General features: G+C 44.9%; 1 protein-coding gene across 1 annotated transcript in view; it reads right to left on the bottom strand.

The window, feature by feature from the left end:
- MDM4 (MDM4 regulator of p53) overlaps window positions 1-24,678 on the bottom strand; it is a 176,636-nt gene extending 151,958 nt beyond the window's left edge. The window contains exons 1-4 of the mRNA XM_069242124.1: window positions 24,531-24,678; window positions 24,116-24,261; window positions 8,871-9,035; window positions 1,710-1,784 (exon numbers count right to left, since the gene is read on the bottom strand). Coding sequence (XP_069098225.1) covers window positions 1,710-1,784; window positions 8,871-9,035; window positions 24,116-24,261; window positions 24,531-24,678 — 534 coding nt within the window. The remainder of the gene's footprint in view (window positions 1-1,709; window positions 1,785-8,870; window positions 9,036-24,115; window positions 24,262-24,530) is intronic.
- Window positions 24,679-26,430: the final 1,752 nt, after the last annotated feature.

Genomic DNA, 26,430 nt, shown 5'->3' with positions numbered 1-26,430 from the left:
GCTGTAGCTCTTGTGACTTGCGTGGAGACAGAGGTTGTCGCTTTCTAATGGAAGACAAGAAAGTCGCTTTGGATGCGTTTCTTGTTGGTGAAAAAGTAAGTGATGTCAGGAGTTTGTACCAGATCTTTGTAAGGTATAACCAGAGTGATAAGTAGATATAGCATTGAAGCTGGATCTGAATATGAAACGTGTTGACATCCAATTGGTGGAGTAGATGTTGATTCCTTGCCTACCTTTCTTTCTGGATTTACTTTGTTCATCTGTTGGAGAACATTGTACAGCTTGAGAAAAAGAACATGCTTTATAGACTTGCGAAAAAGACGACAGTTTTTTGTTTTTTTGTTTTTTTACACTAATGGTCAAGCTGGTGATGGCAAGTGAAGTCTCTTTGACATATACAGCAACATGACCTGTCTGATATTGTCCTTGATGTTAATATTGTTTGTGATGTTGACGAGTGCCTTACCGACGTAGAAGTGATGAACGACGGTGTTGATGTAGAGTGATCTAAAAGTCTTGCAGATCCTTCTCTTGATGGTGAGCAGAACGCCACCAATGACTTTGGCACCGACTTAGACATCGTCTTACGGCGAGGACAAGCATGATATTGTCTTTCTTTCCTGAGCTACGTCTGTAATGTTTTTCAGAGGATGCACAGGAAAACTGAAGCTGGTTCAGAGACAGGTCTTTCTAGTACCTTCCTCCACACTTTTGCTCCTCAGCCCTTATGTCCACAGCATGCCTTTTAGGCATATTTCTTATCTGATTTTTAATGTCCTTTTGGACATTTTCTTGCAGATGCCGCACTCTGTGATAGAGTGGGAGAGAGGCAAAAGTACCACAAAGATTTTATGGATATCTGTTACATATTTCTCCCACATGAAGGGCACTTTAAGAAAAGTGATGGCATTCAGACGAACGTGGCCGATGCTGAAATAATAAAACGAAGAAGAATACAATGCAGCTGTGCTAAAGGGCACAAGTGTTAGGCCTAGTTGCTAAAATAACGTGGCTAAAAGCAGCACTAAAATGGCTATACAACACCTATCTTCTAGAGAAATTTTAACATTTATACAGATGTTAACATTTGTTCTTGGGACAATGGTGGCAATGGAGCAGCAGCCAGGGTCAGAGGAGCACGGGGGTCAGAAGCAGCAAGAGGATAAGGACTGAAAAAGGTGATGGAACGGAGAACTCCATACACTTCTGCTTTTTAGAAAACTGCATCTTTTTGGTTAAGCACTACGTCAGAGTGCAAGTGTTTTCCATTTCTCTCGTTGGGGTATCTCTTCCCTCCCACCCCCAAAAACCCACCCCATGTTCAGTCTTCTCGATCTCTCCCTTGTGTACTTCTCCCTCCCCGAGTTCCATGTTGCTGTCTCCCTCATGTGATTCTCCCTGAATCCCTATGATGCTGTCTCCCTTGTATGCTTCTTCCTTCACCAGCTAGCATTGTTGTCTCCGTAATGCCAAATCACCGTCCCCCATTTCTTTGCCACAACCTGTTCCCCCACTCGCTCCTCTGTTGTCCCTTTAAACTCCCCATTCTTTGAATGCTGGTTTCCACAAACAAGATTATGCATATTTACGGTTTATTTTTAGAAAATGCATTACTCTTTACTGCTGCTGTTCAATATCGACAAAAATAGACACTGGCAACAGGCACCAAAGTATAGCAGTGAAGCAGCTATGAGTTTATGAGATCTTACCTCCTTCAGTGTAAAGCTTAGCTCTCGAGCCCCTGCTTCCTGCAGGATCCTCAGAAGGGGCAGTTTAGGTCGTACCTACAACACAATGCAGAAAAAGATGACGTCTACAGAGGATAATCCTAGAGCATTCCATCACAGAATACTGGCATAGTTAACTTTCAATACACTTAAGATAATTTAGGTTCAATCCCTAAACTAGGATACTTTTCAGTGGTGGCCTCCATACAGCTGGAGTGCTAGCATCTACCAACTGATCCTGCTTTGTCTACAGTTTGTTTTACATTCTTGCTCACATTGGTTTATATCCAGGTACTGGAGAAATGAAATGCAGATACTGCCCCCATCTTCCAAGTGAAGAATTTTACAAATTTCAAACTTCATGGGAGAGTGGGCAGAAAAATAATCTGCTTTGTACTGGAGACCACGCAGGACCCAGGAAAGAGGTAACAACACAAAAAAGACTTCAACATTCTAGATAGTGTGGTGCGAGTATGTGGGGTGACGATTACAATCATACACCAGATCATGTAGAGCAGCTGAGAATGCGATGCGTTTTTCTTGCAGGTAGTAAATATTAATGACCATGTTGGGAATAGAAAAATATTTTCTCAATTGACATACCTTTCAAATTACTGAGCAATAAATAGCCCACCTAAAAGGTAACATTTAATAGAAAGCCAATGGAGCTGAACTGCCGAAATGAAGCAGTTTCTAAAGGTATAATCCCTCACCTAGCAGAAACCAGCATTGATAAAGCCAACAGGTTTCGTGAGGTCTACTGGCTTTGTAAAGTTGTTTTGCCATGTCGTACAGCAGCATGGCTTCTGTGTAACATGGCTTAAAGTATAAAATTTTAAAAACACACATACAAAAAAAAAAACACAATACAATTCGCTCAATGCTGGCTACGTCATAGCACTTTTTTTCCTATACTTTCAGCCACGCTGCACAGCAGTCGTGCTGCTGTACGACATGCCTAGAAAACACACATTAACAAAGCGAAACAGCTCTTGTGATGAATTACGCAAGAATTAGGGGCTGAAAGCGACAGGACTAGAGACAACATGCTGCTGGCCTGAAAACGAATGGAGCGCATATAAAAATCTACCCACCTCCCTCTGTCTGGAACACGTTAAAGTCAGAACCCAGTCTGGTTCATGCACCAACTACAGAGAATAATATGCAACTAGAGAATCAAAGGCTTAAATTCCAATGAAACAGTTCACTGCGTTAATGTACTTGCCACTCAGATCTTCATCCAACCTGGAAGCGATAGGTTCAAATCCCAGTAACATAACTGTTTGGCATCTGCTGCTACTGAAGACTTCTTCCTGCCACTTACAGGCTCCTGCAGGCTATTGGCTCCAGTCACAGTGATATACTTTATGGATCTAATGCACGTTCTGCAGAGATCTGCAGGCTCAAGCTCCAGTTTGAGTTCGTTAGGTCAACACAACTGCCACAGATATCCATGTGCAACTTGTAGGCCACATGTTCAAATCCCAGTAGCAGTTCATAGGGTTAAATTAGCCCTCCACAAAGCTATGCATGCAACCTGCAGATTAATGGCTCCAATACAAAATAAATAGCTTGTGGGTTTAATGCAACTGTAGCGCAAGTTGTGCTCAAACTACTGTACAAAGACTCTAATCCCCATGAGATAGCTCATGGGGGTCAGTCAAAGCGCCTGCCACAGAGATCCATGTGAAACCCACAGATCCAGTTGCAACATAATAGCTCACTGGGCAGACGTAGCTGTGAACATTCACATCACAGGTACCAATCTCAGTGAAACAAACAAGAGAGTAAATGCATGTCCTCAGAGATCTGTGTAACTCATATGCCCATTACACATAAGGTAAATCAGCGGGGTCCTATAACAAATAAGGCAAATCAGCGAGTTATTGTGTCTGCCGAGAGACCTCTATGCGGCATGCAGGTCTGCCACAGCCCAATCATCAGCATTTCATCCTTCTGTGGTTCCTAACATGAGTACTGCTATCCACCTCTTACTATGTCATACGCACACAGGCTCTTTCAAGCAGACCATGCCAGCAGGAAGTTGCATTTACTGAAAACATGCTAAACTTCCCTTCTAATTAACACGACAGAATCAGCTGAACACTCCGCACAGTCTTTGAAAGGCAGGTAGGGATGATGCAGTGTCCACCACCAATCTAAATGTTGCCACTGAAAGACAGGTAGTGAGGACAATCAATCGTGTGAGGCCGGTAGATCTGGGGCAATGTTAACTGCATTAAGCCAGTGTCTTCGAAAAGCGATGGAGGCATGAGCGGAAATCACAGGGTAGAGCAGTGTCTCTAAAAGGCAGAATGGGCTTGGGCAGAGTCTGTCACGTGCAATGCTGGTGTCGCTAATGGAAGTCCGCCCCATGTGACACCATTGCCTCCGAAATGCAGGTAGGGCTATAATATGGTAAATCAAATGTTTGATTCTGCTTCTGAACGCTGGGCGTGCTCAGGGCAGAGTCCATCTCCTGTCACAGGGGCAGGACTAGGCCCAACCAGGTCAGACACATGCAGTAATCCAGATATATGGATTGCACTTGAGGCTGGTCAGACGCGTGTCAGACCTCCGCGAAGTGGGAAGTGGTGGGAACAGAGCCAGACATGTTAGGCTGGCTACTCAAATAGGCATGCTCACTAGCAGCACTGAGAATCTCAAAACGTGATCAACCAGGTGCTTGTTTACATTACTTAGTATGCTACTTTAAATATCCGATGTTTGATTCTTGACCAACACAGCTGTGTATATTTGCAACAATCTAATTTTGTTGTGAGAAAAACAAAAAAACAAAAACGTGTGATCAACCATCTCTAGTGCTACTGAAATGGCTGTATGTATAGCTGAGTCGCTCGGTTAATGTGTTCTCTTAAGGAATGTGTGCATACCCTGCAGGTGGAAGGTTTGATTTTGACGAGAGCAATGCAGCTTTCATCTTTACGAGGTTGATCAAACGTGGACCTGTGATGTCAGTAGCATTATCTGCTACAACCCTAGTAACTGTTTGTAAATCAGGTAATCTCATGTTTGTGGTCTGTACTGTACCCTCTGCCTTGACAGAAAACACACCACGAGACATAACATGGAATCACATTTAAAACAAGACGACGGATTGCGGGGCGGAGAGAGCAATCAGGGGGAGGAGGGTGTAGGAGGAAGCAAGCAAATTGTAGAATCGCAGCTGTTGTGTTGTGGGTTTTAGTTAATTTGGGACTATTGTTTTAGTGATTTATATTTACTGTACACTGCATGTATTTATGTATATTCCTTGAAGAAAAGGGGTATTTGTATTCTTCTAATTTAGGTTCTATTGTCCTGGGTTCTGCTGTTTGGATGGGGAATTCTATCTGGATGGCTTCACTGGACGGCAACAATATATGTGGCTCCTGCCTGCATGTCGTGAGCTAATTTACAAATGTAATTTTCTCTTTGAATAAATTTGAACTTAACTTTTGGTCTCCTGCAATCTAATTGCTGAGGATACAACATAATTTGGCGACGAGCAGAGAAATTCACCTTCACGCCCACCGAAGACCCAACGTCTGAAAGGACAGTTCCAGCATTTTATAGTGATATGTGACAGATATTTGACACACTTTGGTGCCAGTGGGTGCATTTATACTAGATTTGGTATCCACCAAATCCAGGAGGTGAGGAGTGCACTTGGAGTTTATTTTGGCTGCATGGATTTGAAAGACTCGCTTACTTGCTCTTTCTAACAGCGTTGCACATGTATCCCATCATTCTCAGCACAGCTATTCCCTGCTTCAGCTTGCTTCTGTGACGTCTTGCTGCGGGGAACGCTGGGGCCTGTCATTTTGTTTTGCCAGATCCAAATTGGTCAGAGTTCAGTCTGTTGTGCTTTCTACCCCACGCACACTACAGAGAACTGGTTCCCATCGTATTATCATTGTTGCATGGCATCCTGAGGCGTACTGAATATGGAACCTTCTGCGCTGCTCATCACGCAGTAAGCATTCTGGGGTGTGCTGTATTTCAGCGGGTCAGATCGCGTTTCGAGCATTCTTAAACATGTGGAAACAGATTTCTTCTTCACTCAGCAGCTGTGACACTTTATACATATTTTAACAGATCTTTATCTCCTACTCATTAGGAGGGTGTTTATTTTCATTTGAAAAAAGTAATTGTCTACACTATTTTCAGACTATGCCAACACAACTACACCCCTTGCAAATTAACCCTTTCCTTCAGAATCCAGAAAAACATTTGTTAAAGTAGCCGCAATGATTTAGATCTTTTGAAAATTACGTTGTCGCCATTGATGAAAAACATTATTCCAACGAGAGAAATAAAGCTTTGGTATTTGGGTTGTTGGGGTGACATTGGTCAAGAGATTTTTGATAATCTTCCAGAGTCTGAGCCTCCCCCTTGGCAATTCATACCGTGGGATGTGTACACCGAGGCTGTTAAAAGATCTGAGAAGAGATTTTGTGAGCAACCCAACATTATGATAGAGGCACCGTTTCTTTCATAGAAAAGAACTCATTGATGAAACCATTGAGGAGTATATTTCCAATTTGTGCATTCCAGCTTCCACATGAGAATTTGGTGAGAATTTGAATATATATGTACATGCCAGTTTTGTTTTTCACTGATCCAGCAAAAAAATAGAAGAAAGCCTGGTTACAGGAACACTACCCTGAGCGAAGTACTTGACATTGCAAAAGTATAGAATGCTCTTCTATGTCTACCAAGATAAGTACAGATGCTGACCTCAGCAATAATCCTGTATGTATAAAATTTGGCAGCATGATCGTCCCAAAGGGAAATATAACGCAGGGAGTTCTAAAAAACAGATAATGTTACAGATGTGGATCCAAACCACATCTTGGTAATAATCCCAATTGTCGGGCCGTTAACAGGAAATGCAATAAATGCAAAAAAAAAAAAAAAAGGAAATTTTTCAAGTGTTTGTAGGTTGAATGTTCAACCTAGCAATCTGCCAGCGAGAGTCAATGCTTTGGAGTCTACATTTGAGTTTCAAGAGGACATCATTAACAATCTTGTGTTAACCATTGATGATGATCTAACCTGTTCTTCTTTCAGGGTTGTTTTAGGCATTGCACAGATTGGTGACATTAGTTTAGAATTAAACTGCTGACTCGGGTTACCCTTCATCAATTTGATCTGATGTAACCCTTTCTTCTAAAAAAAGAATGTAATATGTTTCTTACACACACACAGATGTTCACTCGAAAGCATTCGGTGGTCAGGAAATAGAAATGTTGGGTTATTTCATAGATTCCGTAAGTGTATTAGAACGTAAAATCATAACAAAAGTATATGTTGCAGTACAAGGACGAGATATAGTAGGTTGCTGTGATTCAGCAAAAATGGGCATCATACTCAAACCTGGAAGTGATCAACCTCTTGTACTGGATGAATTACCTATTGGATCTATTGAAGTGGTAAATGACAATTCTAAAGACAAAATTAAAGATATTCTTGATAAATATCTCAATGTTTTTGATGCTAAAGTGGGTTGGGTCAAGGGTGTAATCCATGATAATAAAGTCAGATAAGTTCCTCTCGATGTAAGATGGGAACAGAAAACATTATTAGACGCATTATGTAAGGATGGCATTATATTGCCTATTGATTCATCAGCGTGGGTTCCAGCTTTAGTTTTAGCCAAGAAGAAAAATGGCAGTTTGCGTGTGTGCACTGCTATAAGGTCACAAAGACCATTGTTGTGGATTGCCATCCATTGCCTAAAATCCAGGAGATGCCTATGGCAATCAGTGGAGCAGCATTCTTTTCCATCCCTGACCTCAGATCAGCCTACCATCAAGTGGCACTGTCACCAAGATCACAAGAACTGACTACATTTGTTACACCCTCTGGCGCCCTTAAATTTTTGAGACTGGCAGCAAATGCTAGCCTGAATGGCAGTGTTTTTAATAAATTATTGGACTCATTGTTTAAGGGTGTTAAGGGTGTACAGGCATTCCAGGCTTTTCTGATTATGGTAAGAACATAAAACACAATGATGTATTGGAAAATGTTTTAAGCATTTTGAGCAGCAGGACTGTTTAGAAGGAAAAGTGTAAATGTCTTGCGGAAGAACATGATTATTTAGGGCATACCATAACTGCTAAGGGTATAAAGCCAAAACAAGATTTAATTGATGTCATTAGCAAAGCACCGCACCCGACTCATTAAGGTCTTTTTTAGGCCTTAGAGAGTATCATGCAAGATTTGTCCACAGGTATGCTGTGCTTGTGGAACCTTAAAGATGTCTACTCAGAAAGAAAAATTTGGACTGAGGAGCAAGATAAAGTATTTCCGGAAGTAAAAAAGATATGATCATGGAGGCACCAGTTTTGCAACCTTTCAACAGTGCTGATGTGCTGTTATTGCGGATGCTAGTTCAACTGGATTGGGAGATGCGCTCACTCAATTTGATCATGGAAAATAGCGTAGCATAGCGTTCAGCTCAAGAACTTTTAATAAAAGCGAGTCCCACTACAGCACTATTGAAAAGGAGGTTGTCACGGGGTCCTACCATGGAGGACACTGTTCACCTCCGTTAAAAAAATATCAGACTAGTCAAGGAAATATAGTTGAAGCAGTATGTTCTTTATTTTTTCCCTTATTTTATCTGAATAGTGTGTTTCTGTCCTCTCCTTGTGTTGTGCTGCCTCCTGTGGTGCTTTCTCCTTTTCTTAGGTTCTCGGCTTCCACTGCCACCAACTTGCAGGCTCCGGGAGCAAAGGAAACAAGAAGGACGCGGTCACATAAGTGTTTTCATGTTTTGTTTTACAATTCGGCTTGTTAAACTTTGGTTTCTTTTATCTTTACCGCTGTCTCAGTTATCAATTACTTTCATGCAGAATAATATAAAGAATTGGCAAGGGGTGTGAGGTTCCCTTTTGGCCTGTAATAGTGTTTTAGTATCACCCGGACTCGGCTTGTGCTTCACAATATTATATGTTACCCCACAATACATCGCAGTGATAGGAATTACTGTGCTGTAGTGTTTTCCCAAGATGAGTGTTTGGGGGTTGCTCCTCGTGATCTAGCCCAGTGTGTTTTTGGGCCTTAAGCCTCTTCTCCTCCCCTTCGTCCCACTCTCCTTATTACTGGCCCCAGATAACCGCACAAGCCATCACATACCTGGTTGAGCCACGTCCCTCCTGGGACACGGTGGGACCCTCCACCTCTCACGGATCTCTCTGCGTCGGCCTGCTCCTCAACTGCCTTTGATTCCTCCTCTGTGCCCTCGCTGTCGCCGGTTCCTGTCTGTCTCTCCTCCACCTTCTCCCTCTGCTCTGTCTTCCTCTGTCTTATTCTCCCTCAGTGTTCGCGTCTGTGCCTTCCTCCGTCTCCCCAGCAACGTCTTCTCCTATTCCGGCAATGTCTTTTCCCCTTCCGGTAACGTCAGCAGACCTCCCTGTGCGTGCCAATTTGTTTCCCTCACTCGTCCACCTGGGGCACGGGAGGGCCGTCTCAGGACTCTTCCGCCTACTTCCATCTCCTTCGTCCAGGGGCTCCCTGCCACAGAGGTCTTAGCCTATGCATGGGCTGTGGAAACATTTAAATCATATCTGTGGGGACACACTTTTCACTTACTCTGATCACAAACTGCTTATCAATCTTATGAGGGGTAATGGAATGGGAACGGCTTCCGGAAGGCTAGCCAGGTTTCTATCCAAATTACAGGAGTACACATTTACCATAAAATATATTCTAGGTGGAAGAATTACACAGCAGATTGTTTATCGCGTATGCCGGTGAAGAATGATTTGGATTGTGAAGTAAACCAAGGCCAAGAATGTGTTGTGTCTGCTACTGATGCTTCTGTTCACGCTTCAGGATGTACCAGTGAGGAAGAGTGGATGCAATCCTCTAACAGTGATGCTGTGTTGTCTAAAGATACAACAACATATTTTATAGGGGTGGCCACCAGATAGGAACTTAATCAAAAGTTTAGTTCTGTATGAACAAGTTCATGAGGAATTAATTTTGGAAAATGGCTTGGTTACTAGACAGGGTTTGTTCATACCACCGGAAAACTTACGGCACAGATTAACAAGTGTTGCCCATGAAGGGCACCCTGGTATGTCTGGCACTAAAAAGTTACTAAAGAGTCCTCTTGGTGGCCATGAGTGGATACCAGCGTAGAGCAATTTGTGAATAAATGTTCAGAATGTCTAGTATCTGATAAGCATTGGAGACTTGTCAAATGTAAAATTGGTGTGAATCCTTCACCTGAAGGGCCATGATATAAGTTGCCTATTGATTTTTCTAGACCATTTGAAGGACTACCTACAAACATGAAATACTTGATTGCTATGAGTGATTACTATTCAAAATAGATGGTTTATGATTTTGTATCTGTGCCAACCACAGAAGCAGTCATTGAATTTTTGGAAAAGGAAATCCAAAGCTATTGCCACTCATTTTGTTTCCAAAAAGATGATAGAGTTTCTGCTTAAACATTATATCAAACATGAGAAAACACTAACACTACTTTATTTTTCAGCAGCCAATGATGTGGTGGAAAGGTGCAATACATTTTTCAAGGAGGACATACAAACCGCATTGGCCTCCAACATTTATGTACACACATATTTACAAGAAAAAACCGTGAGTTATTTAAACACACCTAATTCCATCATGGAAGTTTCCCCTTTCTTTTTGATAAAAGGAAGAGATGCCAAAACCAGCCTTACCCCATGTTGGAATGATCAGACTTTTCTGAAACTTTAAAGGACCATTCTAGTGTTGACGAGTGTATTCCAGATAATTCACGTAAGTATAAAACCATTGAGACTTACATGAACAGATATCAAACTCAAAAACATAAAACATTTTAAAATAGGAGAATGGGTGTTAGTTAAGAAACCCAGAAAGGCTGTTAAGGGAGACTCCATTTTTTCTGAACCTGCACAAATTGTAAAGGTTACACGTTCAGCACTTTTACTCAAGAACCATAATTGGTGGAATAAGGAAGCTATTGTGGGCATTAAACCTTACCAGAAAGATTACTGAGAAGAAGCATGGCATTGGAGAGTCAGAAGACAGTTGTGTTGTGTGGGGTTTGGGCCATGATGGCAGTGTACACAATCCAGAATGTGTATCTGCTGATTCCACTACTACTGCAGATTCTGGCAGAAGTCCTAACTGCATACAAGAAACTTCTGAAACTTTTGTCTACTTATGACAAAAGTAAATATACTTGTGTTTCTGATTTATCTAATTCTGACTCTATGGTCAAAGGGGTAAAAAATATTAATGCCTTGCCTGCAAGTACAAGGATTATTATTTGTTTTAAATGTTTAGCTGTATTTTTTCTCTTTATATTTTGTTGTATTGCAGGTTCTTGTTAATTTGGGAATACTGTCTTAGTGATTTTTATTTAGTGTGTACTGAATGTATTTATGTATATTCCTTTAAGAAAAGGGGTACTCGTATTCTTTTAAACATAATACAGTTAGGTTCTGTTGCCCTGGTTTCTGCTGTTTGGATGGGGTATTCTATCTTGACGGCAGCATTGCCTGTAGCTCCTGCCTGCACTTTGTGGGCTCAGTAACGGAAATAATCCTCTCTTGGAATAAATTTCAGTTTGAAATCAACCTCCGGTCTCCTGCGTTCTAATTGCTGAGGACACAAAAGGGGCACAAAACGACACGAATAAGGGGTGGGGGAGGGAGGTTGGGGGCAACAAAACTCCGTAAAAAGAGGTGGGGGTTCATTAGAAAGAGGAATAAAAAGCATAACTAACAAAAACTAGAAGCAAAAACGAAAAAAGAAAAAGGGGTTCGCACCTTCAGCCACCTCTGTGCCTCTGTAAAGGCCAACTCGCAGGGCTCCATGGGTTCGTTCTAGAAGCAGCGGGCCGAAGGGGAAGGGTGTTTGCTAACAGCGAGGGATCTATGAAGCGAGTGTGACTGTGGCAGACTGTGCTTCTATGCCTGGTCAGTTAGGCATTTAGGCCCAGGTTGCCCCTCAAAAAAAAAAAAAAAAAAAAAGGAAGGGGGGAGTTGGGGGTGTTTTGAATTAACGAGGAGGAGGAGTTGGGAATGCCCATTATAGAGTTGATTTGATTACTAAGAAAATAATGTAGCTCCTGGGGGAGGGTAAAAAAGTGGATGGAGACTTCAAAAGGAAGGAGTACTTGCTCCAAGCTACACAGAAAAGACAAAAACCGAAGAGCAGACAAAGAGAAACAAGAAACAACCAGAAAATGATATGCAAACATCAATAAAAAGCAAGGAAATCAGACTGGCAAACAACGGGCTGTAAGCCCCTTTTGAGCTTTGTTTTTTTTTAAACAAGGGATTTTTGTGCAATGCAGGGTAATGCAGACCAAGAAGCACCAGTGTTCGTTTGTTTTTCTACTCCTTGCTAAATGCATGTAAAATGCTTGAATAGTGGACTCTGCCATATAGCGATTTAAAAATGTTTTTCTCCCTTCACACGGTTATTTAAAGCCGTTTTTAATCGGTAGGTGTTAAATTGAGCCCCCCCTCGTCTCCAATAGCTACATGAAATCCGAATTCTGACAAATTCAGCAAAATAAAGGGCAGTGCTGTATTTAATTAGGGTGATCAACTGCTGTTTTTTTTTCTCCAAAATACAATATTTTTCTATCTGAAAACAAACTTTAGCCAAGCGGCTGGTGTTAGACTAGTGGTCAAGCAAATTTAAAAAACAACTTTTGTCCCCCCATCTTCAACGGGACATGCAGCACCGGGGTCATGTGGGGCACTGTCCCCACCAAAGGCCTTCTGGATCCCAATCGTAAGGTATCCAGCAGAGGTCATTCAGAGGTTTCCAGCCTGAGGTGCACTCCCTTCAACGTTGAGAGGGAGCCCTAGACATAGAGATGGAATTTAAGGGAAACAGTACACCTTATGATGTAAGGTAGTACTCTAATCTAAGAAGGTTTTTACAGTCCAACGATTTATAGTACTCTGAACTACTGTCCAATTCTGACCTTCATGACATTACAAACACATGAATTGTGGCCGGAGTTCCTTTTGACTAAGGTAAAAGTGTATTTGTAGTGCCCAGAAGCACTGACATATGATTGAAGCTACTTAAATATCAAGCAAAGCAAATGCTAGTGTGGGAGTCTTCCTCCAATTCAGGACAGTAGGCTGTCTCTAAGTAGTTTAGCCTTCTTTGAGACTACATATTTCAAGTGTTCATGCCACCTTGGTCAATTTCTTCTGCTTCCACTGGGCACAGTTCTCCCAATCCTGTTGAAAATGCATGATTATTCAAGCTTATGACTATTAATGAAGATCACACCATAAACAATTGTCAAAGATGTAGAGCCAGCCTTTGACCACGGGTATCGCCTTAAATTCACAATGCACTGCTTTTTCCCGTGTATAGCGGGGTGGCTTGTCGAGATACCAGGTCCTTATTCTAGGGTCAAAATTAAATGAGGAACTAATTACAATTGTACTGAGTTTTTAAGTTATCTAGCTGCCTTAAGTGACAGTGAAGTGTTTCCTTTAGGTAAAGCTGTGTACTCAAGGAAACACATTAATTTACCTTGTTTCCATATAAATGTAGGAAACCTGGTTTGTCAGCATCGCTGGTGCATGTACTTTTAAAACCAGTTTGGATTTTCAGGGGCTTTTTTTTAATGTAAATGTATACACCACTGAAACAAAATAACAGACACAGCAAGAAAGCTTTTATAATGTGATATTTAATTCTCTGTAAAGAAGCAAATTAGGATTCTGCAGAAAAGCAGTAATACTTTACTCCTAACACTGTAGTTGCCTCTTTGCGGCAATGACCAGTTGTGGTTTCAAAGCTTCCAAGTCCCAATTCACAAACCGAACCCATAGGAAGGCAGGCGCTGTGTGCTCACATTTTCAGCCCAGTTCTCCATACATATAAAAAAATGCAGATGAGGTGACAGGATCCACTGATGTGAGGAGGTCCCCATACCCACGCCACTCATTGACGCAACACCGATTTGTGTGCCTTTTAAAGGCCAGACACTTGTCAATTCTTACATTTACACCTCCACCCCCTTGGTTAGTGGTGGAATGCAAGCCTGTACTCCACATTTCATGAACCTATTAAATACGTAGTCTTCAACGGAGGCAGAAGACATGAATGTTTCCAGAATTCGAAGACTCGACTCCGAAAGCAGTTCCACATTTGATTCGGAACGCCACAGCCGGCAATGTATTTTGTTTGGGTTATGAGGAGGCAGAACAAAATCTTAGCTTGTCACACCAATGGCAGATGCCCAAGAGGAGTGTTTCTTAGCCTTTTAAATTTTGTGTACCCCACTTAATCACTACTGGAATCCAGGGACCCCCAATGAATTATTATTGGAAATTGGCCCCAGCGCCGAATCTCTACTGGAAGCCTGGGACCATGGCCTAAGCAATCTCAATAATCTGAACTGCAAAGAAATATACAAAAATACGGACAAAAACATCTATCACACAAATATCCAAACAATGAAATATTTTAATTCTCAAACAAAAAATAAAAAAAAACTTTTAATGGGAAAGTTGGAGCTTTTCTAAAATTGAGGCCCCCCATTGTCTGTACTATTTTTTTTTTAGGCACTAGCACTAGTCCCACTAATCAATTTGAGGATACTAGCTTAGTTCTAGCCACCAATTCCAAATTCTTTCTTGTTTAGAACATGTTCTAAAATTATCCATTTTGCTTCTTTATCTACATACACTTTATTAATCGATTATTTCATTTTCTAAGAAATTGCGGACCCCCTAACTAGGTGTCACGGAAAGAATGGGAATTGGGACCTCTGTGATAATGAATGTGAAGAAGACCCTGTAATTGAGAACTGTTGTTACAGGAAACTAACTATTCCTTTTTAGTCACAAGTACTGGTTAAAAAAACTTTTCCCCCACATTTGTTCCACCCCCCCCCACACACACTCAACCTCCATCCCCAGAATTCCTTCATCCCTAGTAAAATCAGTTGACAACTGCTAAAACACAGTATGCAACGAATTAATAAAAAGGCTTTCCACACAAATTAATATTTTTTTACCATTTCACAACGTTTATGAAGTTAAAAGTTTTCAGATGCAGCATTTTCAGGCTAAAAATTAATTAAGAGTAGGTTTTGACAGAACCAACATCCTGTCTACTACACACTTACGTTTAGTAGGAAATGCCCTCACATTCAGTGACTATCTTTCTGGTGGATACTTTATCTATTGAGGAGAAGAAAGCCTTGAGCACCCTCTGGATTGCTCTCAGTTCTAGGAGGCTGATGTGAAACACCCCCTTCTCAGGAGACCAAATGTCCCTGATCTCCAATTTCACTAGATAGGTTTCCCACCCAAGAGAGAGTGCAGTGGGGAGTGAGAGGTGGGGAGGGGGTTGGGCGGGGAGGTTTTACAACCGACCATTTGTAACACTTAGCGGGGATCCCTAGCACTGCATCCCCAAAGATTTGTGAGAAAACGTGCTCTGAGGAAACTCGAAATAATTCTACCTCCTGATCCACACTGAAAGCACCGAAAAAGGAGAACCAACGTTTGGCTGCAAGGAGGGTGCTTTATGACTCCAGTGACATCACGCCACCAGTGAAGCCTTTGTGAAGCCAGCACCCTCTGCAATGTTGGGAAAATTTCGGGATCTACTCTGACACCTGGAATAGTGATGCGCTGCGGTATATGCAGGTAAAGCTATCCACCAGAAGTGCTAAGTATATAAACTTTAAGAAACCCATTTGCAAAATATTAATTTTGTACACTTCATGAAAATTTGTTTTACATTTTAAATAGGTTGATGGCAAGATGTAAGAAAATGAAGACAGGCCCAGCTATAGGAATAATTAAGGGATCAACCCATTTGCAAGAAAAATATCAATATTTGTTTCAAAGACAAAAATTCAACTGTTACTGTACTGCAGGAAACTCACGAGGAAGATCTGGCTGCCACAAAACTGTTAAATTTCATATGAAATACGTATTCTAGTAGAGGACAAAAGAAAGTTTTAACTAACAGGTTACTTACCTTCAGTAACGCCTTATCTGGTAGAGATTATCTAGCTGCAGATTACTTACTTTAGAATTACCCTGAGACGTCAGACTGGAACCTAAACAATTCAGCAGTAGTATCCCAGCATGCTGAGAGGTGGTGTCACTTGGCTCAGTGTAGATGCTGTGTTTAAGTAGAGTGCTATACATATTGAAATAGTTCACTTCTGCATAACCTTTCCCTTCTCCGACCTGACACACTCAACAATTGGTCATTCACCAGGATCTCTTTGGTATGATCAAGGTAGAGCAATAATCTTTTTGGGTCCAGGCGGTAGAGTCTCTCCTCTTCTTTAGAAGGGTATGGGCGAGCAAAGATGGTATGCAAGGTGATATTCTAGTCTACAGGTGTTACAATCCTTTAGAAGGAAGGAAGCATGGGTCATCAGAATCAGTTTGTCTGGATAGAAAGTTGTGTAAGGAGAACAAAAATGGCTTGCAATTTGCTAACTCTCTTGGCCCATGTTAAGGCCACCAGAAAAGCAGATGTGAGTTGTGGTGAGGCGACAAATTGGGCAATTGTGCACAGCATTGAAGGGTGAGGACATGAGAAATGTTAAGACCAGATTGAGATTTCACAGGGGCATGATGAATAGTCTTGGAGGGAACAAATGTTGCAGTCCCTTAAGAAACCTAGCCCCAACAGGTGACTTAAAGAAAGAAGGTTGATCTGGCAACCGAAGGAAAGAAGAGACGACAGACAAATAACCTCTAATGGTGTCCAGAGCAGAACCCTATGGGGCCAGAAAAAGAACAAACAATAAAACTTGGGAGAGAGGAGCACAAAGAGGGCCAATGTTCTTGGATGCACACCATGTCACAAACTTGTCTCAACGGCAGGCGTACACTGTCTTGGTGGAGGGACGCTTGGCTGACAGAATAACATCAGACTTCGGGAGGAAGGTTGAAAGCTGTTAACTGTTGTGGCTCAATCTCCATGCATGAAGCCAGAGGATACGCTGGTTTGGGTGTAAGACCCTGGCCTGTTACTGCGACAGAAGATCCTCCCAAAGGGGCAGCATGATCGAATGACCAATGTTCATGTTTAACAACTCGGGATCCAAGACTCTCTGTACCCAATCTGGAGCCACATGATTGACTTGGACCCTTTCGTTCCTGGTCTTGTTCAGAAAGGTGTACAGAAGGCCTAAGCGCCACTTGAGACAGAAAGCGTCTCCATTTGTAAATTCCTGTGAGCAAAACTGCCAACATTGTGGGTTATCGGCGGCGCTCAACACATCTAACACTAAGGCTCTCCCCAATCTTGAAAGAGACTTTGCACCACCTCCAAAGGGAGATGTCCTTCATGATTAGCTAGGAATGAACAGCTCAGTTGGACCACCCTGGCATTCGGAGCCCACCATGTGTTTAACTACTGGGGAACTGCCCTGACGTTTCAGCCATGTCCAGAGACGCAAGGCCTCTTGACAAAGGGTGCACAACCTCACCTCTCCCTGTTTGTTGCAGTACCACATGAGGTGCAGCTGTCCATGAACACCTGCAACAGTCTTCCCTTGAAGGAAGAAAGGCTTTTAATGCCAACCGGCTCACCCAAAGCTCCATCCAGCCAGAACCTGAACACCACTGGAGACCCAGGTCCCCTGACCTCAGTCTCCTTCAGAAGGAAACCTCAGCCAAGGAGTAACACATCTGTCACTATAGTCAGCTCTGATTAGTGAAGGAAGACCGGTCTGCCGCAGACTCAAGTGTACAATGTTAGTCACCAGTGAAAGCCTTTTGCAGTTCTGCACTAGGTGGGAGAGATTCCCCTGATGCTGTGCTCACTGAAAGTTTAGGTCCCACTGCAGAGTCTGCTTCAGTAGCAGGGTGTAGGAGGCCCTGTGGCTCAACATTCACATCAGAAGCAAAACCTGAATATTCTGGCCTTGCTGTGTAGGAGGATAAGCCTGAAACCGCACGGTGTCCAGAGCAGCTCCAATGAAAGGCAGCATCCAAAAGGGAGTCAGGTGTGACTTTGGCACGTTTAAAGTGAACTCTAGCAAATGCAGGAGGTCTGAAATAGTCTGGAGATAGGAGACGACTGCCTGGGGCAAGCCCAATTTAACAGCCAATCATCGAGGTAGAGAAAGAGTGGAAACCCCGACATCCACAGATCTGCTACAACCAACGCCATCACCTTGGTGAACACCTGAGAGGCGCAAGTAAAGACAAAGTGAAGCACACCAAACAAACTACACCCAATGTGAACTGCAGGAAACGTCAGAGGGCAAGCAAGACGGGGATGTCACACTATACATCCTGCAAGTCGAATGCTACCATACAGGATCCAGGGCAGACAAGACCTGAACTAAAGTGAGCATCTTGAACAACTTTTTTTGTCAGAAAGAAATTGAGAAGACACAGGTCTAGAATAGGATGGAGGCCTCCACCCTTTTTTGGGGCACCAGAAAGTAGCTGTGAAAGCAACTATGACCTACTTCTGATGTCAGCATCCTCTCAATGGCCCCTCTGGCCAAAAGGGCCAACACTTCCTGATGGAGCAGAGCAAGACGGTCCTCCCTGAGCCAGTCGTGACTGAGTGGCTTGTGTGATTTGAGGGGTTCCAGAAAGGGAATGGAATAGCCCCTCTGGACAATTTGCAAAAACCTGCTTGCAGTTTGTCATGGACTGCCAGTGGGGCAGGTGACGGCAGATCTTGCCCCAAGCCTGGTGCCCGTGCTGGTATAAGGGCAAACTAAAGGTGTTTTGAAGTTGCAACTGCCTGAAGGGAATGGCATTGGTCCATCCTCTGGCTAGTGTTCCTATTTGATTTGTGGGAACCATATAAGCTAAAAGACTGAGTAGCCTGCTATCCTTGGTGGCTTGGGTCAGAATGAACACAGTTGGTAGCCCTCCTGTGCCACTGAAGGGGCGAAAAGCAGAGTGGGGGCTGGGGGAGGGGGGGGGGCACAGAGAGGCCTGAAGACCTGATTGTGGCTCTGCTATTCTTAAAGAGCTCCAGCACAGTCTGCCTTTGCGCCTAAATTGCGACAACAATCAAAGGCCGTATCCACAAGGGAAGTTTAGACATCCTCTGAAAAGCCAGCAGTTCTCAGACATGCATGGCGTTTAAGTGTCACCTTGATGCAATCGCTCTACCTAGTGAGTCGGTCATGTCAAGTCCACATCTGAGGGTGAACTTTGTTGCATTTCACCCGTCTGATATTGTTTGGTAGAGTATAGCTCGGGACCACCAAGCTCTCCGGGTTGGGGTGCTCAATGAGGAAACTGGGGTCCCCAGGAGGGGGGCAGAGGTGACTGGCAATTGCCCTATGCACAGGAGCCCCTGTGCAGGGCTTTGACCAGGCCCCAAGGAGGACATCCATGGCTTTTCTGAATGGGAGAAGATTTTCGGAAAGGGGTGACTCCTGGCTGAAACGTCTCCATCAAGACGTTCGTCTTGACTACCACAGAGTGCAACTGATGGTCCAGGACCTCAGCAGCCTTCAGCTCCACCACTGCAAAGAAAGGTCCCTCTTCCGTAGCCACAGTAGGTTACCAAGCCAGAGTCCGGTGTGGTGTCTAAATCATTGGCATCTGTCAGTTCCACATACCAGTTGTCCTCTGGTTCATCTAGAGCAGTGGTCTCAAACTTTTTAACGCCGCACCCCCAGGTGAAAAATAAAAATCATTGGGGGCCCCCCCATCAGAATTTTTCACAATTATTTTATAAAGATGGCAATGTTTAAATATGTCAAGACCTATTTAAACATTGCAGTTAAGTACTGTTACCTTTTTAAACATGCAATAACCTGCTTATGCTTAAAACAAAGCCCTATTATCTGTATAATACTTCTTTTGGCCAGAGCCTGGTGCCCCCCCAGGATCACTTGAGGCCCCCGTTGAGGGGCCCACCCCCCAGGTTGAAGACCTCTGATTTAGAGGGTGATGGAATGAATAAGTGCCCTCAAATCCCTCCTCATCTCCCTCTCTGGCCTATCAAAAGAAAAATGCACTGGCTCTGACTCGGAGGGCATGGTGTGTGCCAGTGCCAAAGTCAGCTTCGTACTGGAGTCGAGAATGATTATGGGGTCGGCAGTGGCATCTAGAACAAAGTCACTGGAGCGGGCTCCGTGGAAAGTCTTGCAGGTTGAGTCGCAGCCCGAGCCAACACCTTATCCATGTGGCAGGGGCCAGTGCCAAGGGCAAACCCACTAAAAGGAATCCAGTTGGGGGACCCTCCCAAACCAGTGGCCTCCAAAGGGGCTCCAGAGGGTTCGGGCTTCCCAAATATGAGGTGCATGGCCTCGTAGGATTCCTTGAGTTGGGCAGGGGTACCTCCGGCTAATTTGGGAGACGTAGAACAGATCCAGCAGAGGCTTTGCGGAGGAGTGAGGCCTTGAGTGCTGTTGTGGTTTTCCACGCCTCGTCCGGTGATTTGGACCGGCATGGAGAAGTCAAACAGCACTTCCCCTGCTTACATTTGTGAGACTTCCGCAATGGTTTAAAATGCAACGAATTAAAGTGCAACTAAGATCACTGGGAATGGTTCCAAATGCCGTGGCGGGGCCTTCCATGTGACCGGGATCAAGAGCGTTCGACATCAAGCAGCAAGGATCTTCAGGGAATGTTCCCTCAGTGCCTTTAGGATCATGATGCAACAGTCCTTGTAGGCCTTTGAGCCGTGGTCTCGCTCCAAGCACCACAAATAAAACCAAGTGTGGGTCTGTCACAGACATCTGCCTGTAGCAGGCAACATAGGTTTTAAAACCAGTCTTATTTTGGGTGACATCCCTCACACACCAGGAGAAAGGATTCTCAAAAACGTTTTGACAAAACATAAAAAAAAAGTCAAAATGTGATTGGAGGTAGCTAGTCCAGGTTTGCACTGCCTGGAGCAGAAAGAAAAGAACTAATGTAAGTGTGCTGGGATAGCACTTATTGCACGTCACATCTAGCGCTGATGACACGGAGTTGAACAATGCCAAACACCAGCATGCATGGTACTCCTCAAGAATTTCTGGATCTAGTCAGATGACTGGGGATAATTCCATGTTTAGGATTCTGCAGCTAGAAATGTCTATCAGATTCTAGATTCTACACGCAAGGCCAATGGAATCATGAGAGAACATAGTACAAAAACAACAGCCACAATACCAGTACATGAAATGTTTACATACCTTTAACTCACTGTGATGAGGGAGGGCAATGGTTAGGTTGGAAGGAAAGGGGAGAATTAGGTATCCACCAGAAATTTAGTTACCAAATGTATCAGTATACAACTTTTTCTTCCGAGGGATACATCTTCCCACAGACTACTCAGTTTATGAATGAAACCTAAATTGATACCTCCATACGAGCTGTGATACATTATTTTCTAGGTTAATCAGCATTGTTCAAAGTATCACTCACTGTTTGTCTGGTGACTGAAGCAGTAATCTTTAGCAAACATACGCAGAGATAACTAAGTGGATGCCCAAAATATATTGAGCATTGGAACACCGTTAGTGAGAGCCGGAGCAGCAGCTATGCTATAGAGGAGTTAGAATGAATGCATTTTGGAATGTCCTTTTTGGCCAAACCGTAGCAGATCTGAATTAAATGGTGCAATTGGTCACTGCCTACTATTTTTCGGACCTGGCAGCGCCATGAAAAAGCTTGTCATCCACTTTCTCATGGTGAGTATAATCCACGTAGCAGGAAGCTACATGGAACTCTACTCTGATTTAGTCTATGCAACCACACCTTTTCCCTGGTGGGATGAGAAAGAAGGAAGAAAGCTAACCAAATATAGAGGACCAACTTGTCGAGGTAGAAAACTGAACAAATAGAGGGATTGGGATTTTCCAATCCTACAAGCTGAGGTGACTGCTAACAACAATAGTCTTCAAGGAAAGAAGTTGAACAGGATAACTATGCATCAACTCTGCTATCTTAATGCCATTGCCTCTAAACACAAGATTCAGATACCACTGAGGAACGATGAATGGAGAGGGAGGAACCAGATCAAAGTTATCAGAAAGAGCACCACTAAAGGAGGACTTGAATAACAATGACTGAGGAAGACACATGAAGGCAGACTACGGAGCCAAGTAAGCCCTAACCACAGTAATTACCTGCCCCTGTAGAAAAAGCGACAATACGGAATGAAGGACATCAGGAAGATGCAAATTAATGGGATCCAAACCTCATAATTCAAAAACGTATTCCAATGACCTGCATAAAAGGATTTTACAGCGGGTTTTCTGGCAACCAAGCTGACATTTGTAACTTCATCAGGGTGGCAAAAAGACATTATCTGGCACTGCTGAACTACCACATGTGCAGCTAACGCATTCTGGGGTCAAAGGCAAGGACTTAACTTTCCTTCCCCCTCACGAGAGGAAGGGTTGGCTGTATACAGTGTGTCAACAGATCAGCTTCCTAGATCATCCTTACTCCAGAAGGGACTATCAACATCTACTGTGCCCATTCCTCACAAATTTTGATACAAGCAAATTTAGTGGGAAACCATACAGCAGGTCCAGAGACTACCTAAACCTGAAGGCATTCCCTAAGAACCCAAAACTGTTTCTATTATGGACAATAGAGTGTCAACAGATGGACATCCCAATCTGGCAAAGATCACATCTATCACTTTCAAGTGTAGTTCCCACTAGTGGTCCTCAACGGGAGAAGGTAGATCGTCGAGCCTCACTTGAGAGAATCTGCCAGATAAGCCGCTATTAGGATAAAGGCCTGATGCAACACCCAGTTCAACAGGCAATTCACCTTCTAACACAGGGTCCTTGACCAGACACCACCCTGCCAGTTGAAGTAATGAACAGTGGTAGATTTGACCTTCTGGATATAAATGGTACTCCCTGCAATGAAAAGGTGAAACACTAGCACTGCAAGGAGGACCACCCACACCTTTAGCACATTTACAAGCAGATGCTGCTCCAACATGGAACAAAGGCCAATATCCTCATGATACTCAGGTTGGAGCCCCAGCCTAACAAGGAAGCCTCACAGGCCATGAAAGCTTTGCGTATAGAAACCTCAATATCCACATCCAGACTAGAGAGGTGCATTTTACAGGACAGGTCCAAGTGGACCAACTGGAACATCAGAACTGGAGTTAAGAGGCTCCCCTTGGTTTTGGAGACACTGCTTTCGCAGACAACACTGAAGGATCCTCATCCACCAACAGGATACAAAAGGTCGTTGGGCCAAGTAGAAGTAAGTAAGTTTGAGGCCCTCCTCCACCCGCAGGCTTCTGCCTGCGCCTCATCCCTGGTGCCTAGTAGGAGAGCTCTGCTCCTCTGCTAGGCTGCTTTCTGCTCCTTTTCTCTTTTTTCCTCCTTTTTCCTTAGAGTACTGCCTTTGTGCCTTTCGCTCCTGCGCTTTTCTCTTTCTTTGCCTCTTTCTCTTTTTTCCTCTTTTAGTGTACTGTCTGTGCTTTTTTCGCTTCTGTGCTTCTTTTCCTTCTTTTCCTTGTTTTTCTCCTCACTCCTCGCCTTCTACCTGCTGCAGCTTCCCCGCCTCTCTCAGTTTCTCCCCATCGCTGCTGCTCCCGCGGCCCCTACCCCCTTTTTCGCTCCAGCCTTGGAGCTGTCCTCGCCTCCCCCCCCCCCCCTTTACTTAATGGCGGCTGCTGCGCAGCCACACAGCGGAAGCGTGCAGCGGCCGGGCCTAAGGAAAGCCAGTCAGCACCCATCCTAACCGTGACCAGCGCCACAACCCCTGGACTGCTCACCCTCCACCGCTAAACGCCAGCAACACTCATCGCTCTCAACCCGGGACACAACAACAATTGTAGGCAGACATCACCAAGGGGCCCTTCACCTGCGCCACTGCAAATTCACCAGCCTCTGTCACTCAAGTCCACCCCTGAGGACTCACAAAGCAGAACACAGCCTCAGATGTATCCTGATCAACACCCGCTTCATCCACAGGCACGCCATCAAAGTCTGGAATCTCAACAACATCACATCCCTGGCCATCGCTTTCCTCACAGAAACATGGCTTAACCCCTCCTTGGCTCCAGACATCGCTATCGCCATCCCTGAAAGCTACAAGATCATCCACAAAGACCGCACAAACCAGCCCGGGGGAGGCATCACCATAGTCCACAAAGAGTCCCTATGCCTCGCCACCAGCACCAAAGACTGCACAACCTGGAACTCCTCCACTTCCAGATTGGAACCAACCCTAACACCAATCTGTGGGGCTCCCTCTATTACAGCCACCGGGTCCCCGCCCCCCTTTCTGCGACACCATCACTGACCTAGCCACCAGCCACGCTCTTACATCCAAGGACTACATCCTACTGGGGGACCTCAACTTCCACCTGGAAAACCCAAACAACAATAACAATAACAATAACTGATCGAAAACCTCACCAACCTCGGACTCAAGCAACTCGTCTCCGCACCTACTCACTCGGTCAGTCACACACAGTACCCCATTTTCTCCGCCAGCAACCACGTCTCCGTCAGCCACACCACCAAACTCCAATGGACCAACCACCGCTGCATTCACTAAACCTTCAACAAACCCATCAGTCTCCACCACGCTCACCAACTTCCCTGCAGAAATTGGAACAAGGTCACTGAAGTCCAGCTCTCCACCAGCCTCAACGCAGTACCCCCCCAAGCAGACGACGACAACACTGCCAGACAGAACCTACACAAATGGATCACCAACTGCGTCAATGCCCTCGCACCCCTCAAGACACCCACTACAAAGGCACAGCCAAAAAAGCAAACTGGTTCACCCCCCCACTCGAAGATTCAAAGCAGGTCTGCAGACGTCTAGAGAGGAAATGGCGCACCAAGACCCTTGCAAATCACCAAACCTTCAAAATCGCTGTCAAACTGCACCACCAGCTCATTAGGACCACCAAAAAACTTGCCCTGCAACAACACATCAATAAAAATGCCCACAACGGCAAAGGAACTTTTTACCTTCATCAAAGAGATCACCAACTCGAACTCCATCAACATCCCTTGTCGCCAAGAACTCTGCAAAAACCCTGCCAACTACTTCCACCGCAAGATCGCAAACATTTACGACAGCTTCACCACCCAGGGACCCCCCCACGACTGTCACCACCAGCCAGTCGACCGAAGCGTCACCACAAACCCTCCCCCCCCCCCCCACCCTCCTACATTGGAGCAACATCACTGACAACGAGACACGCAACATCATGGCAACCATCAACTCAGGAGCGCCCACTGACTCCTGCCCTTACCACATCTTCAACAAAGCCAGCAACATCATTGCACCCATACTCTGGCATACCATCAACTGCTCCTTCGAAACTGCCACCTTCCCAGAGAGTTGGAAACACGCCAAGATCAAACCTCTTCTGAAGAAACCTATCACCGACCCGACAGACCTCAAGAACTACGGGCCCATCTCCCCGCTTCCCTTTCCGGCCAAAGTAATCGAGAAAGCAGTCAACAAACAACTCACTGCCTTCCTGGAAGCCAACAACATCCTGGACCCCTCTCAGTCAGGATTCAGAAGCAACCACAGCACCGAGTCCGCCCTCCTCACCGCCACAGACTACATCTGCACCCTCTCAACCAAGGCGAGACTGTCGCCCTCATCCTCCTGGACCTTTCTGCCGCCTTCAACAAAGTCTCACCCGACACCTTACGCACCCGAGACTAAGCTCTGCAATGTCTCTCCTCGTTCCGAACAGGCAGAACAAAGAAGGTACGACTCCCACCCCCCCCCTTCTCTCAGAAGCCACCAAGACCAGCTGCAGCATCCCCCAAGGATCCTTGTTGAGTCTCACCTTCTTCAACCTCTACATGACCCCGCTGGCAGCCATCGTCAGAAGCCACGCACTCAACATAGTCTCCTACGCAGATGACACCCAACTGATAGTCCCCCTCACTGACAACCCGACCACCGCCAAGAACAATCTCCACAAAGGAATGAAAGCAGTCGCCGCCTGGATGAAAGACAGCTGCCTCAAACTGAACTCGGACAAAACCGAAGTCCTCATCCTCTGCTCCACGCCCTCCGCCTGGAACGATTAATGGTGGCCCACCGCCCTCGGAAACGCCCCCACCGACCACGCCCGCAACCTCGGCGTCATCTTAGACTCATCGCTCTCAATGGACCGACAGGTAAGGGCCGTCTCATCGGGTTGCTTCCACACCCTGCGCATGCTTCGTAAAATCTACAAGTGGATCCCTACCGAAGGCAGAAGAACAGTCACCCATGCTTTCGTCAGCAGCAGCCTCGACTACGGCAATGCACTCTACGCAAGAACCACCGCCAAGACCCGAAAAAGACTACAACGCATCCAGAACGCCTCCGCCCATCCCATCAAGAACGCCACTTGACAGAGCCACACCTCCACCCTTCTGTGAGACCTACACTGGCTGCCTTTTGACAAGAGAATCACTTTTAAGCTCCTGACCCATGCCGACAAGGCCCTACACGACATCGGACCATCCTACCTCAACCACAGACTCTCCTTCTACACTCCCCCCAGACATCTCGGCTCCGCCGACCAGGCCCTCGCCAACGTCCACCACATCTGGAAAGTCGCAGCCGGGGGAAGATCCTTCTCCCACATCACCGCCAAGACCTGGAACACCCTCCCCATTCACCACAGTTCAGGAAGGACCTCAAGACCTGGCTCTTCGACTGATCCTCAGCACCCCCTTCTGTCCCACCCAGCGCCTTGAGACCCTCACGGGTGAGTAGCCGCGCTTTACAAATCACTGATTAATTGA

Source organism: Pleurodeles waltl, chromosome 6 (assembly GCF_031143425.1).
Source record: "Pleurodeles waltl isolate 20211129_DDA chromosome 6, aPleWal1.hap1.20221129, whole genome shotgun sequence".
In the NCBI taxonomy this organism is placed as follows: domain Eukaryota; kingdom Metazoa; phylum Chordata; class Amphibia; order Caudata; family Salamandridae; genus Pleurodeles; species Pleurodeles waltl.
The sequence above is the reverse complement of the archived record's forward strand: the minus strand, read 5'-3'. Positions and strand labels throughout refer to the sequence as shown.